This window comes from Triturus cristatus, chromosome 1_2 (assembly GCF_964204655.1).
Source record: "Triturus cristatus chromosome 1_2, aTriCri1.1, whole genome shotgun sequence".
NCBI lineage: Eukaryota > Metazoa > Chordata > Amphibia > Caudata > Salamandridae > Triturus > Triturus cristatus.
In genome coordinates, this window is record NC_140580.1 from 335,458,426 (window position 1) to 335,474,242 (window position 15,817).

Consider the following 15,817-nt stretch of genomic DNA (forward strand, 5'->3'; position numbering starts at 1 on the left):
GATTTGTAAACAGAGCAACCATTATTGTGATCAACTAATTGAAAGTCATCATACAGTGAATCTTCACTGTTCGTTTACCAGCCTCCGAATCCCTCCCGACCAAGGTTCTAAGCCCATCAGCCTGTGCACAAGCATGAAGGAAAGGGGAATGGTAATATGAATATTAGTATTACAAGTGAAATACATTACATAATTTTCCTCTTTTTGAAAAAGCAGTTCAATATACATTCTTTAAATTTTCTTGAATGGTCGCCATCCAACATCCTACTGTCAACCCCGAAGTTCTTCAGTTTATTCTTCACAAAAATGTATTTTCTCCATCTTTCACTCATTCCTCAGCACCAAGAGACCTATTACTCTTGAATTCAATATTTGTTTGTAATACTTAATCTATTCTGCTGTTCTCAAGTCTCATTTTCCATCATTCCAACATTGCATTTGCGCAATTCAACCATGAACTGTTGTCCAAACATATGCCAGTTCTACTCTCTTTAGCAACTGTTTATGATATCAAGATATCTTTTCTTGAGGTTTATATACCAGAAGTCTGATACACACAAGATTACCAACACAGATTTTCACTTAGGTCACTGCTATACATGTGTGATACTGTTATTTCTTAGCACATACTCACACACCCCTTGCTTACAATCAAATCATACATACTCAGATTCTGCCACCTCTCCTTCAGCCTAACTCAATACAAGCATAACTTAGAGTCAGTGAATCTTCCCCTGGGTAACTGAAACAGGGCTTTATCTCTGGTTTATAGGGTCTAGTTAGATAGGTCTAGAACATCACACCAGCTACCTTCCTAAACAGACCCTCCTGCTATGCAGGTGAACTGAAAAGGTTCCTTAATGTGTCTTTGCCAAGCTGTACCTGCCAATTACTGTTAGTACGATATAATTAAGACTTAAGGTGTTATTTACAGTTTGACGGCTGGGATACTCTGTAACAAGTGTGGCGGATGTCACCTCCACTATTTTACAAGTGTATTACAGGCTATGGCACTTACAATACAGTGGATGAAATATTCACTCTGTTTTGACACAGTATCCTAAATGCCAAACTCTAAAAAACCTTTAATGTGGACAACTGCTCTCTCCCTTCAGAAGTTTTTCTTTTCGAGTAGCAGATGTTGCACGCTAATATCTGTTTCTATTTGTTTTAGAAACTCTTCCTTGAAACAAATGCCTTATGAACTCAATGTCACCATTAGTGGATGACTTGGAATAAAACTGTAGTTCAACCTCCTTAGTAAAATTGTTAACCAAGACAACAGCAAATTGAACCATTAGTGGATGACTTGGAATAAAACTGCAGTTCAACCTCCTTAGTAAAATTGTTAACCAAGACAACAGCAAATTGAACCATTATTAGAACATTGGAATGTGGAGCACTCCATTGTAGACAATGGAGTGCTCCATGCTTCTACGGGCCGGTAAAGGCCCACAGAGCAACATTCCAATGTTTTACAAAAGCCTCTCGAAGCTCGAGGGGATTTAAATCTCCTTGAGCTTCGAGAAGCCTTTGTTTAATTTGTTAGAACATTCTGCCCTCTAGTGGCAGAATGTTCTAATAGCCTTATAGCCCTTCGTAGCAGGGCTATACCGCTATTAAAGTCCTGCTGCTTTTGTTAAAGTCTCTCGCCTTCGGCTCGGGCCTTTAACGCTGCAGCGGGCCTTTAATAGCCGGTATAGCCCGCTACGGCGGGCTATAAGGCTATAGTGGATGACTTGGAATAAAACTGCAGTTCAACCTCCTTAGTAAAATTGTTAACCAAGACAACAGCAAATTGAATGCCGTGAGTTGCACCAACGGGCAGAAATAGGCATGTCGCGCGCATGTGCTGTGATTCAGCACCTGTACCACATTGCACGCTGAAAATTCAGCCCGAATGGCATCACTCAGTGTGCCAGAGGGTGTAGCTACTCGAGGTGATTTTGATGCAGCTTGAATAGATTTTTAACTTGAGCAGCAGCCTTCTGACTGCGAACGGTTACAGCCTGCCGTGACCACCCACGTTGAAAAATCTACCCGCATGACCTCTTAGCGTCCGGAAATTGAGATAGGGGTTGCATAATCTTGATTGCGGTTGCCAACTCACCATTCTGGAGCCTCTTGTGAGAAAAAATTCCACTGTGCGGCGATTAGCAGAATTTAGCCAGAATTTCACGTTACAAGTGTAATGCAGAGTTGCCAAAATCCCACCAATTCCGCAGGTGGAACGGAATATTTTATCCACCCCTACATAAGAGTCCATAAAAATTAAACTTATTCCAGACCTAATATCAACTAACACTGTAGTGCACATTGTAGCAACATTAGCATTATATGTCAATTGATTCCTCCGTCTTCCACATCGTGCTTGCTAAACATTATTATCAACTCTTCCAAATGTTCCTCTGTTTCCTGTTTACTGCTATTACAGTTCAAGCACTTTTATTCCGCAGTCTCTTGAAAAATTTCAATTTCTCCTGCAAATTCCACATTACTTGACTGCTGCAATATCATTCTAAGAATTGTCAATGTGTTTTACAGATAACAACAACAATATTCACTCATTTTCATTACCTTTATTTTTCCTTTACCATTGCTCGTTTTTTTTAGGATTGTTATACCCTTTGCTAAATGTCCCACAATTAAACGATTACTGACACATTTTGTAAACTAGGGGCCAGATGTACCACCATTCCATTTTGCGAGTCGCAAATTGCAATGTTTTCCGACTCACAATTTGCGACTCGCAAAGTGGAATGTACAACAGTGTCTGAGACTTTGTTTGCGATTCCCAAATGGGTCACAAAGGACCTGCCTCATTAATATTTATAAGGCCGGTCGCAATTTGCAATCCATTGATCCATTGCGAATGGCTAGCACTCACAGGGATGGTGGCCTGCTGGGGTCATCAGACCAACATGTCTGTGACTGCTTTTTAAATAAAGCAGTTTAAAAAAAAAATGCAGCACGTTTTCCTTAAAGGAAAACTGGATGCATTCAAAAAAGAAAAATGAAACGTTTCTGTTTTATTTTTCAAGAGTAGGCAGTGGTCCGTGAGACCACAGCCTGCTCTTAAAAAATATATTTGCTGCCCAACACAAAGGTAAAGAGGTTCCCTGGGGACCCCTCCCCATTTGTGACTGTCTTACCACCTACTTGAAGTAGGTGGTAACTGCAATTGTTTTGCGACCCCATTTGCGGTTGCAAAACAATCGTACATACCAGTGCGACTCACTATTAGGAAGGGACGCCCTTGGCACGCCCCTTCCTAATAGCGAGTCGCAAACCCTATTTTGCGAGTCAGTAATAGGTTACCAACTAACAAGATAGGGTTTGAACATGCCACAGACCTATTTAGCAGTCACAAACAGGCCGATTTCCCGTTTGCGACCGCTAAAAACGGTCGTACATCTGACCCCAGGATCCCTGTTGCAAGAAAAACTCTTCTGTGCGTTTGTGGAGATTGTTCACATTACAATGTAATCATGAATCATTTCATCCATACTTTTGAAAGTGTGGGCTGTGTCTAACAAGTATGTGATTAAAGGTGTTGTAAAATTGTGCCTTTTCATAAAAATACATGACAGTGTATCAAAGTGTTTTCCATCATTTTTCTGCTTCTGTGTAGACAAACACTCTTAATAATTCTTTTCTTTCTTTGGAGGGTGCAATATAATTAAAGAGTTTTCAACTTGAATTTCTACAAATGTCTCTGCCATGGTAACAGCATTCCCCATTACAGTAATGGGGTGGCTGTTTTCAAAATAAGTACTCTCCACTTAAGTGGGTCAACATTAGTGCAGTGTTGGGTTAGTAATGAACTGCTTTGCTTGCTTAACAGAAGATGAGCAGGGTGAAATTTCATCTCAGTCTCTAGGCATGTGTCAATCAACGCTACCTCTTTGAATATTGGTTTTGTTGCTGAAATAGCAGATGCGTTTAATGGGAGAGTAAGCCAAAACACTTGGGGCCTTATTTACAAGCCAATTGCGCTGCCGTTGCTTCACATTTGTTTTGCAGCTGCGGTGCAATCAGTGTGCCACACTGTGCCATATCTACATACTGACGCAAATGCGTCAGTTTGTAGAGCCCTGAGTCACTTTATACCTGCACCAGGTATAATGTATGCAGGGTTGGGGTTCCCATGCAAAAACGTCACGTAGAACGGGTGCAATTTACAACATTTCACTGCGTCACTCTATGACTTCACTGCATCAAAATCCTTACGCCTGCTCAGACCAGGCATAAGGAATGATGCAGGGCTTTCATAATGGGACTCACCTATGTGTTCTGAGGCATTGCTGGCATTGCATCAGTTTTCCGACCATCTCCAGCAATGTGTCCCTTTTGTGCCAATAGATCTGTCAGAATTTCTGACACATCTGTTAATCCTTGTGCCATGGAGCCTTCTATTGTAAATACAGTGCATCCATGGTGTTGCAAGGACATTTGGCGCAAGGAAACTGACGAATTAATGCTGATGCGTCAATTTCTTGTAAATGAGGCCCTCAGTTGTTAGACATATCTGACGTGCTGCTGTGCTGATAAGACATGTCAGATCTAGCCAACGTACACCTCACAACAGGCGTCTATTCACTGGTCAGTTAGGAAGTTAGGAACTTACCGCTCACACTCATGTTTGTTCGAGCTCACTGCTCCGGCTGCTCTTCCTTTGGAGGTGATGCTTAAATCAATGGAAAGCTGGACAAGTGTGACGCACAATGTTCACAACCAACCACGCGCTGTTGGTTCCATATCAATTTCCCTCAGTGCCAAATAAAGACTAATGACCTAATAAAGTCTGTAATTTCTTCTTCAGACGAGTAAAGAAAGCAGCCATTATTGCTTTCTCTTAGCTGGTGCGCCACACACCCAATGAATCTCAATTACCTAACCAAATGCCTGTATCAACGTTCTATGCCCACCAGCACGCGCACAACCGCGAGGTAATGAGGAATAGAAATATAGTTAATGATATAAGCAAATGATATGTGCAGCAAACGAATGGGCCAGATATTGGGATATAATATAAAACAGACCAAATACATATAGATCTGACAAATCACCTATAACCCCACCATTTTCCATTACTGGTGCTGTCAACACGTTTTACATGTATTCAATCGCTTCTCTCAGCTCAACTGTTTTCATATAAGCGTGTCAGGTTCGGATTGAAAATCAGAGATCTGAAAGAAGCAGATTAGGAATTACCTCTCTGCTGAGATTTAGCAGAGAAAATCCCTGGATTGTAGCAGTCTGATGTCGATCTCAGCAGAGCAGCAGGAATTGTGTGAGAGGAGAGAGCCGCGAGGCAAAGGAGGTCCTCCTGTGAGGATGGATGTGAAAGTGGGGTACCACCTCGCTGATGGCTACATCTCACCTCCCTACTAATGCACAGTACTCTCCCGGGAAGCAGGTGTGGCATCTGAAATGGTAAGCAGAATTTTATCACTATTATATTTTTAAAAAATGTAGAAGCCTTTCAAGTAGTTTATTCTTCAGAGGGCTCTTGTTAGGAGACCAAGGGTCTGCCTTTAAGCAAACCCTCTGATTTATGGAGAAGTGTGGCTCAATGGTTACAGCGGCAGACCCTGATGCAGAGATCTGGCCCGTGACCAGGGTTCAATTCCCGCCTCGGCGGCTCTTGGGCTTAATTTCCTCGGACCTGATAATTCTCGCCTCGGTGCCTACTCTAATCATGGGTCCCACTCTGCAACTCTGGGCAATAGCTTGCTTAGTCTCCACAACGGCCCCAACAGCGCTGGGGATGCCTGGCTTCACCATGGGGGTGCCCAGGAGTGGACATTTCACAGGGAAAGCCAGGAAGGGTCCCACAGCGGTATGAGTACAGCGCCAGGACGCCCTGTCGCTGGTGCAGCAGTGCGCTATACAAGTACAAAATTTCATTTTCTTCATTTCATGAAGGTAGTGCAACATCCAGTGGAGAATTTGTTTGTGAAATTTCCTCCTCCATAGGCTCAGTGATGGAGGAAACTCAACTCATAGACTCTGGTGCAAATTTTGCCCGACCTGCAGAAATCAGGCTTATGATGCATTGAGACAACTGTAAGGTTTTTGTAGTGCATTACAAAAATCTCAGAGTAAAATAAAATAAATAAATGTCAAACTAGCATCTCTGTACCATAGGCTGTTGACACATTGCTACACCGTAGGTTTAGATTTAAGGAATTATCTCTGATGTTGCCTTTACTTGTTTGAGGAATCGGTGGTGGACATTTTACAAACTTTATAATAACCAAACAGTGAACAGGAATTGCAGCTAGTTGGGTCAATTCACGAAAGTATTCATGTGTATTGGAAGTATTATTACTGACGTACTCTTTTGTGTACTCTTACATGCCTTTGTGAGTTAGCCCCAAAATGTCCCTCCCTATTACTAAAAGTGCAAATGGGTCACAGTCCTTTTTATTTGTAGTAAATGTTTATGGATAACCTCTGAATATTTCTATTTTAAACCCCATTTAGATGTTTTGGGGCTAATTTACAAAGGCTAGTGAGCATATGTAAAAGATGACAACAGGAGTACTACTTTAAATATTCCAAAATGCTTTTGTGACTTAGCCCATGTATGTTCAGTTTTGCTCATAGGGGACGTCTTATAATGTAGGTTGACCAGGCGTTCTGGACTTGCAGGGAGAGTCCTGTTTTTTCACCAGCTGTCCTGGCAGATTGTGTGAGATTTATCTCATGTCCCGGTTTTTCAGAGATCAACTGAAAACATTAGCAGGTTTTTATGTGCTCAAAGCCAGGACGAGTTTGCAGCTCTTCTCAGAGCACAATTTAAATAACACCGTGGGGCTAGGTTTAATTGTTGCTTTTAATCTGTTTCGTTAGTGCCTCATTGTTTGTGCTTCTATGTTGATGCGTGCTGTCATTTCAGTCATTTTGTGCCCCTCAACTCATGTAAAAGTGTAGTCATTCTTCTATGTTTGCTAAATGTCCCAGTTTTTGGTTTTCAACATCCGGTCACCCTATTATAATGGAGGCAGTCTCTGTCAGGCTTTCTGTACTCGACTGCACCTTTGTTTCTTAAGAACTGGGCATGTTGTGTGAATACACTGATCTGAGATGATTACAAGGACCGAACACAGGACAGTTGCAGGAAGTGGAATACAAGTGCTGGTCTGTGTGTACATGGTACGAGTCACTATGGTTACCCCTGGCACATCTTGTGAAAGTTTTAAGGAGGTGTATGACAATACAATGTCGGACTGACCTATAGGGCAATCAGGCATTGGGTGATGGACGGTCTGACATGTCAGTGTGTGGACCGATTTTGTGACTGTATGTGGACCTGTGTTATGATCTTGTGGCCCATTTTTTATTATTAATTTCCCTTGCATTGCTGTAGCAAGCACAAATGCATTCGGTCTCCTCTACCTTGTAAAACTCCTATACAGAATGCCAGTACTAGTTCACAATTGCCCCGATTTGCAAATGTGGACTACTTTTTTATCGACTTCTTTCACTAATGGGAGGGCACTTTTATTTTGGTGCCCCCGTCTACTTTTTGTCCCAGTCTGACTCTGGATGAAAATATTAAGAAAATGTGTATGCAGTGTTTTGAAGGTCTGGTCTAGTGGCAGTAACCACTATTTTAAAAGAGCCAGTTTGTACAAGCGTGTAATAGTACCTTGTCATTCAATCTAGATAGGAAAAAACTTGGGAATGCATTAATATAACTGTTTTCTTTTAGGTACCACAGATTACCTTACAACTTGCAAAGACCCATAGTAGAGAGCAGTTCTTACTGTAGTGCATAGAATACAAGATTATCGGTAAAGGGGCTTATTTACAAGTCCCCTGTGCCGCCAGTGCATCACATTTTTTGACTCTCCGGCAATGCAGAGTGCAGATCCATGTCTACGAGGCCACGCAAAGCCACTTTGCGTGGCTTTACATGGCCTCGTAGATATGGTGTAAGGCAATGCAGCGCAATTGCTGCGTTGCCTTACACTGCGTCGGGGAGGCATAGTTTTGGTGCATTTCCCGATTTACAAGGATCTGTAAACCTGGGAATGCATCAAAACTGTACACCTCCCCAGGGCAGGTGTAACGAGGAGAAATATGTTTGTTTCTCCCTTTTCTTTTCTGCAGCACACATAGAAAGAAGAAAACACCTCTAGGGATTGTTTTTGTGCAGGAAGGTATTCGTACCTGCACAAAAACAATCCTGCCAACAACACAGACACCTTTACACCATAGTGCAAGGGTTCCTGCATTGGTGCAAGGCAGCCAAACAGCTCCAAGCCAGCGGAAAAGGACAGGAAGGCGCTGTATTGCATAAAGATACTGCACATACCTGCCCTTTCCTTTTGACGCAGGGCAGTGCAACAAAGTGACTTACTGAGCTGCTGTGTCAATAACTCTTAAATGAGGCTGAAGTGTTTGAAAGCCATTATGCTGAATATTGTGGCAACCATTGAGGATGCTGAGCGTTGAACTGGTCACAGAGAAGCACATTCTTTAATAGATGTTATGATTTAACCTTCAGAGCAAATTGCTTGTGCTCAGATTTTGCCCCATATCACGCCTCCTGCCTCTGGGTATTTCTCCAAGGAAGCTATCATTGTCCATTTGTAAATAAAAATTAGCCATATAGCACCTCCTCCTCTGGGCAATCTTTTGATGCTATTCATGGATAGTGATCCTTTCCTCTTTCTCCTGGGCCTAATGGGGAGTGGATGATGAGAGCTCTCCATCTTAATCCAATTCTGCTGGCCTCCTCCTTGCCACCAACCTAACTTACCTGAAAAGGATATCTGCATGTAAAAGGAGGTTCTAATGGGTGGGATCTATGGGAAAGAACATATCTATGCTTTTTAAATATTTTACTAAGGCAGTTCCCATAATGTTTGTTAAAAAAACCACTGAAGCTGACCTTGTGGTGTCTCTGGCGTAATGGCTAAATGCAAAGAGGAAGGGGATCTCCTATGCAGTAAAGCTAAGGGAGGGACAAAGAAGTAAGGAAAAAGCAGGCCTTCTCACCAGGGGCCCGCTACAGGAAAGACATCTGAAAAATGTGCGATAGGTTAATCACCAAATGTAAAGGCTTCTTGGTAGCTAGTATAAGTTTGAATTACTGGAGTAACTAGAAGCTTGGTCGTGACAAAGATTTAGGGCCTTATTACGAGTACGGCAGTCCATAGGACCACCATCCTCACGGTGGCTGTCCGACCACCGCCACACTACAGGCCAGCCTGAAGTATTGCAAGTTTGGCAGTTGTGGTGGTCGACTGTCACAGTACCGCTGCATCCGCCAGGGATCAAGAATCCAGCGGCAGTCGCACTGTGGTCAGGGAGCAGTATTATACTGGCGGGGCTGCTGGGGCACCCCGAGCACATTACAAGTTGGCTTTCCACTACCCCATTCATGGTGGTGAGCCCCTTATGAAAAGGGTGGCAGAGAGGCCATCCCTCTCCTGGGCCAGGGGATGCATGCGGAGGGGGGGGACATTTGGTGCCCCCCCTGGATTTGCACCCACAGATCCTGCACGTTGTGGCATGTATGCTACACCGTGTAAGAAGGTACATTTGGCGCTCTGACAGCAGTGGTCTACAAGTTAGGCTCTTCTATGAGCCTAACAGCAGCCGCCGTCAGTCTGCTGTGTCACCACTCGCCAGACCAGGATTGCCCTCCTAATCCAGGTGGCGCGCGACAATGACTTTGGCGGTCCTACAGTGGGTGGCGTATTGGCAGGACCACAGTAGTGGTCCTGCCAAAGTGTAATTAGGCCCTTATTCTTTTTGAGAGGCAATGAAAGGGTGCTATTAGCCGAGTTCAGGAGTGCGTCCTTTCAATGGACATCTATAAAAATAGTTGCATGGGCACAGTCTGAGTATGTATTCCTAGACTATACATTTTATAAAAGCATTTGTTTGCACCCTAAACTAAATAATTCTGTGGCAGCCTATCATATATTTTGTGTAGTCCAATTTTACATTTATGACTATCCATAATGCTTTCTGTCACAGGAAGATACCTTGCAGTACTATCAATACACAAGTCACTATTTCCCACTGCACCAACCAGGAGTTAATTCTGCGACTCTCTGGTCACACACACAGACATTTTCAGTAATCATGTTAACTAATTGGGGGTTCATAACGTAAAAGAGTGCATTAACCACTGATTAGTTTAGCTTGCATTTATTTTTCATTTCAGGTGTGTGCGTAATTGTATTTGTAGTTACCTGAAAAAGAAAAATCTTCCAATCTATTTTGTCCTTTTAGCCGCCAAACACACTGACTCCACCCTATGGCACTCCGGATCACAATTCCCATACTTTTGTATGCACTTCAACCGCTGTATGTAAATGAAGACACTCAGGAAACATGCCAAATATACAAGGTCCCACTTTCAGGCCATCTTTACTTCCTAGTACTTGCTGAGTCAATTGAAGACCACTGCACTAGAGTATCACAATCCCATTGGAACACCAGTGTACAATCTGTTCATTGTCAATGTGGTGATAGGATGGAGAAAGGTTACTGTTGTATAAGTCTCACCAGAAATATTGACTTAACACATTATGATAAGAGTGCACTCTAGATGACCAAAGGATTCTAGAAACTGGAATTTAAGGTTATTATCTTGCTAGCAATTTGTAAGTGCAGTCAGAACGTAAGTCACTCTTTGTACTGAGCCATTGATAATAGTCAGTCATTAATGGTAAGTAGACTCTGTAAAAGCTGAGCCAAATTTAAAACTAACCAAGTTCTCACACTGAGCTCTCGATGAAATATTATCTGACACAGTGATAAAAATATTTCTTCAAAATAGTAATTAGTTGTTAAAGTCCCTGTGTACCATTTAAGCAGTAGGCCCCAGATTTACTTTCTTTCATGCAAAGGACAGCTGTGTGAAAAATTGGCACGCTGGATTGCCCAAAGTATAGAAAACGGTGCAGTGCCAAATTTACACTGTGTTGCGGGCAAAAATGGCAATGACAGCACTGTTGTTGGTGATGCTCAGACTTACACCATGATGTGTAGGTGAGCCATTGATATCTAGCATAGAATTTGTACTCAAACTACACCCTCCAGGTCAACTTTTTAAGCAGAAGCAACCCCACAGAGGTCAGTCATGTGAGATTTGTGGTTTTGTGTAAATCACACATCTTACCACCTGACCCCCTCGCTTACTCTTGCTTTCACTTTTTTTGTAGTGTTTTGAAGCAACTATGGGTCACACTATTTTAGTTTACCTGGCTTTGCATCAAATTATAGGGCTTTTTGCCATGACATGTCCCTTTGCACACTTTACCAATGGCTCATCCATTCATGACCCTAATTCACTTTGACACCTTTGGTGCTAAAACACATTAGTGGTGGAAAGTTGATCAACACTGCCATTTAGGCTGGTTTGCGTCACTGTACATCACATGAGTTCATGAAACTCATAGTAAATCTGGGCTTAAATATTTATAAATATTTGTCATTTGAGTACCTGCTGTAAAGACCTATGTGTGACATGCTGGCCAAATTATCAACAACTCGTAGATCATTCAATGGCCCATATAGAAAACCTGGAATTTATACAATAAGATATGAGAGGTCAGGAGGGGGGAGATTTCCAGAATGCTACACCAAGCCTGGCTTTCTGGATCAGCTATAGGTGGTACACACTGAATTTGGTCAGGGACAGGCAGAGTGCTTTACCATAGACAAAGCAAGCTCTTTCAACTGCAGCAAAGAAGTGACAGATCAAAAACGATTCTGCAATGGACTTTCAGATATAAAATATATGGATGTTTGGAGATCACCCCTGCTGCCTTGGAGAAGAATCAGGGTTTTTAACAAAAAATAAAAATAAAGCAGTGCACATGGCCCTTACAAAGCTATTTTAACCTTTTATATTTCTAGTGATTATTTTGTAGAAAAATAGTTATCATTTGGAAGACTTTGAAAAATTTGAGACACAGTTCATCTCCATCCCAAGATGTTATTGTTTCCTAAAGACCTCTCAAAGCAACTCATTAGGTCTCACCTTCACAACATTTTGTTTACTTACAGGTGGTTTATAGCCCACCTATTGCTTACCAATGGTTGGCTTTATCATTATTCACATTTGCTTGTTCGTCTTTGGTCAGCATGTGTTGTCTTAACATCCTCTTTTTGTGTTTGTCCCTCTCATGGGCCATGACCCAAGAACTGCATCCTTGACCAGTGCCTTTATACTGCTTGAAGCTATTTTTTTCTTCTTTTAGAAGCACTCCTTAGGAGTGCATGTGTGTGTCTCTCGTGTAGATTGCCCCTCCTGCTCTCTGACTACTTCCCATTGTGTTGCTTGCCCCTCTCGTCCTCTTGCTGCTGTCCATTGTGTACCTTGACCTCTCCTGACTTCCTCCCTCTGTCAATCATGTTGTTTGCCACCTTCAACTCCCCCCCCCTCTATCTATGGTGTTGCCTGCCCTTGCTAACCTCCTCTTGCTGTGTGGCATGTTGCTTGCCCCCTTTTGCCCTCCGCCCGCTGGCCATCGAGTTTCTTGACATCTCCCATCCTCCAATTGGTTATATCGTGTAGAAACTATGGGTGGGCATGACTGACATAATTTGACTTGCATAATTACTCGCAATTATAGCAGAATTACTCAGAATTATGTGTAATTGTGCGAGAAGCATAATCCAGAAATTAACACTATTTTCTTAGTACAACCTGCACCCTCACAACCTAAAGGGGTCTGAGGATGCATTTTGTGCTAAGAAAATAGCATTAAATGCCACAGGACATGAACAACAGTAGTCAGCAGCCACTTGCTCTCTCTTAGCTCATTGTTTCTGTGCTCTGTTGGTAGGATTTGTGACCCAAATTACTCTTAATTACTCAAGCTGGTGTAATTTCAGTAATCTAACACTACAAGCAAAATACTTAATTTCTGAAACTATTTTGATTACTCCAGCATAATTAAAATTTCTCCCAGACCTAGTAGAACCCCCTGGGAGGGGGATCAAGGAGCTCTTTGAGTGAACTTATCCTCCAAACTAATTGTAGTACATACCTCCTGGCACTACAAAACACGGACATGCAAAAAAGATAATGTTTAAGGTCCAACAGTAACTATGTAGGATTACTTGTGGAGTGAATGAAGAATGTCTTAAATTGGAAAGGTTTACGCTCCAATAACACATTGCACTCAGCAAAGAATGTGGCTCACTGTACAGGTAAAGGATGTGTTTACTTATCTTTTTTGAACAGTTCCTGTCCTTAGGATGTGCCTCAGAAACCCTTTGGATGTTCCCCTCTTGTTTGGATTATTGGTGCAATACATCTTCAGTGTTGAGCACTACCTGAACCTGAAATACTGACCGAAATGGCTTGACACCCTAAGAAAATCTGCTACTAAATCAACCTAAATAAGATAGATTATGACGTCTCAGCTAGCTAGAGGCTGACTTATTTGGGCTCAGTCCACATCCTGGAGGCAACTATTTCATTCTCTTTTTGCTCTACCTTCGGGTCTCTAGAATTTGCAGGAATCCCACTCAAGAACTAACTTTAATCTTCCTCTGTGGTAAACGACATAGCCTTGACCCATTAGTGCTTGACTTTCACCTCAAATGTGACAGCCCACAAAGATGAGCTCTGTTTTAGTTGCAATGCATAATGATTTTTGAACCTGCCACATCAATACGATTGGCCCTCGACTCTAGTCACTGATAAGGAGGACTCTAAAGCGCCGGTAGGTTCCACTCATTTGAGTGATACCTGGCTAGAAACAAGGCCCTTGAAGGTGCTTTTCTTCCAGCAATTTGAATAAAGGTTATGTCTTTGGATGAAATCCTTCTACTGTGATTTGCTTTGGAAGGAGAGGACAGGAACAGGCCAGTGTGGGGAGAGGAGGTGTCCCCTGATAAATAGGAGAAGCAAACCAGACCAAAGAGGGTGTCTCAGTGAAGTGAACCACTCAGAAACCATGCAAGCCTTACAGTCCAGCTCTCCAGAACGAACCCAAACACATCTGCTTCACAAAAGAGTCAAGGACTTGAAAGAAACATTTCAGGACTGTAAGTGTGTAGATTTTGATTTACCTCCAAAAGATATCTCTGCATATGTAAGAAACTGCAGCACTCCTCGGAGTAATGAATATTCATTCATAAAATACTTTATTGTATTAATCATTTGATTACAATAAAACAGAAAAATAAATAAATAAAATGCGAGCATATAAAAATAAAATGGTTTCAGTGATTACATTTCCCTATAAAAAGAGCATACATATTTCATAATACCGTATTTATACATATATATACATATATATCTATATATTATAAAAGCCATCTAAATAATTAATGCTTTATAGGCATGCTCTAAAAACAGTACCATCCTTATAATTGCACTGCCCTCTTTGAGCCTGAAACAGCATCGTATGGCCTCTGAAGTTTTTCTTATTTTAGCTTTATTAAACAAGGGGCGTAAATATGTCCTCTGTATGTACAGCAGCTTCGGGCAGACACATATTAAATGCTCAAGAGTTTCCTTACTAATACCACAAAGTCGACATGCTTGCATATCTTTAAGTGCCTGGTTCCAAGTCCCTTCAAACTCCCTAATCGGTATGTAAAATTGTCTAAACCTTAAGTATTTCTGTTTTATGTAACTGGGTAGATTCCATCCCAAGTATTCTTGAGCATGCATAATATATGTATCATTTACTAGGTCCATATGTTTATATTGCTCAGCTTGTAGAAGATCTAAGTTCCACTGCTTTGTAGTTAGCGTATTACGTATTAGATTTTTCCGCACATCTCTAGTCATTCGTCCCAACTCCTGTATATCAGGGAGGTCATAAGATCCTAATTCCATCATTGCATTATATAGTTGAAAACCTCTGACGTTTTTGCTCCGGAGTTCTTCAAATATTAGATGTTTCAATGTGCACGGATCAGCCTTGGCACAATCAATAATGTAATTCACACAACTTCTCTTTTGCAACAGTTCCAGAGATTTTAGACCGAATTCCAATCTTATGGAACAACGTGGAGTTGCCTGTCGTAAATGAAGTATGGTGCGTACACATTTCATAAAACATTTCTCAAGTTCAAGAATGACTTTCTTATTCATTACTGGAGATGCATATAATAAGTAGGGAATCATTTTAATTTGTAATGCTTTAAGTGAAGGATAAATAGCATTTCCTCCAAACATTTCCATGAATCTCGAGATTGATTTTGCAATAGCAGTTGATTATGCATTTTTACTAACTTTATGGCTTGACCATAATAACTTGTTGTAAAAAATACTCCAAGATAGTTGTATTGTTCCACTACTTCAATGAAATTTTCTCCTAGTGTCCACTTTTTAGGTTTTATAGACTGACCAAATGTCACAATTTTTGTTTTTGACAAATTGGCTATCAAACCGTTCACTATATCATAGGTATGTAATTGGTTCAGTTGGTACTGGAGTCCTTACGAAGTTAGGGACAAAATTACTAAGTCGTCCGCATATGCTAGGTATGGTATCTTTTTACCTCCAAATTTAGGTTCCACACCCATATCGGAACTTAGCATCAAATCTATGTCTGCAATATAGAGAGAGAATAACAGCGATGCAAGGACACAGCCTTGCTTAAGGCCATTTATGATATCCATTTTTGGTATAGTGTATTATCATGAGCCAATTTCACCTGAAGCCATGTTTCCGATTGCAGGCCAACAATAAGATTAAAAAGATTCTGATCAATTTCCCATGCTGTTAATTTACTCCACAGCCTTTGTTGGTTAACCTTATCAAACGCTGTGGAATGATCCACAAAACAGGCGTATAGCGTTATCTTCTGTATGCTTGCTC

General features: G+C 41.5%; 1 protein-coding gene across 2 annotated transcripts in view; it reads left to right on the forward strand.

The window, feature by feature from the left end:
• Positions 1–15,817, forward strand: part of LACTBL1 (lactamase beta like 1) — a 402,757-nt gene that overhangs the window by 163,476 nt on the left and 223,464 nt on the right. Inside the window, exon 1 of one of the 2 annotated variants that reach the window (XM_085614877.1) lies at positions 5,301–5,436. The exons of the other annotated variant lie outside the window; for it this stretch is intronic. Within the exon in view, the coding sequence (XP_085471003.1) occupies positions 5,434–5,436 (3 nt within the window). The 5' untranslated portion in view covers positions 5,301–5,433. Of the gene's footprint in view, positions 1–5,300; positions 5,437–15,817 lie in introns of those variants that run through there. 2 annotated transcript variants of the gene reach the window in all.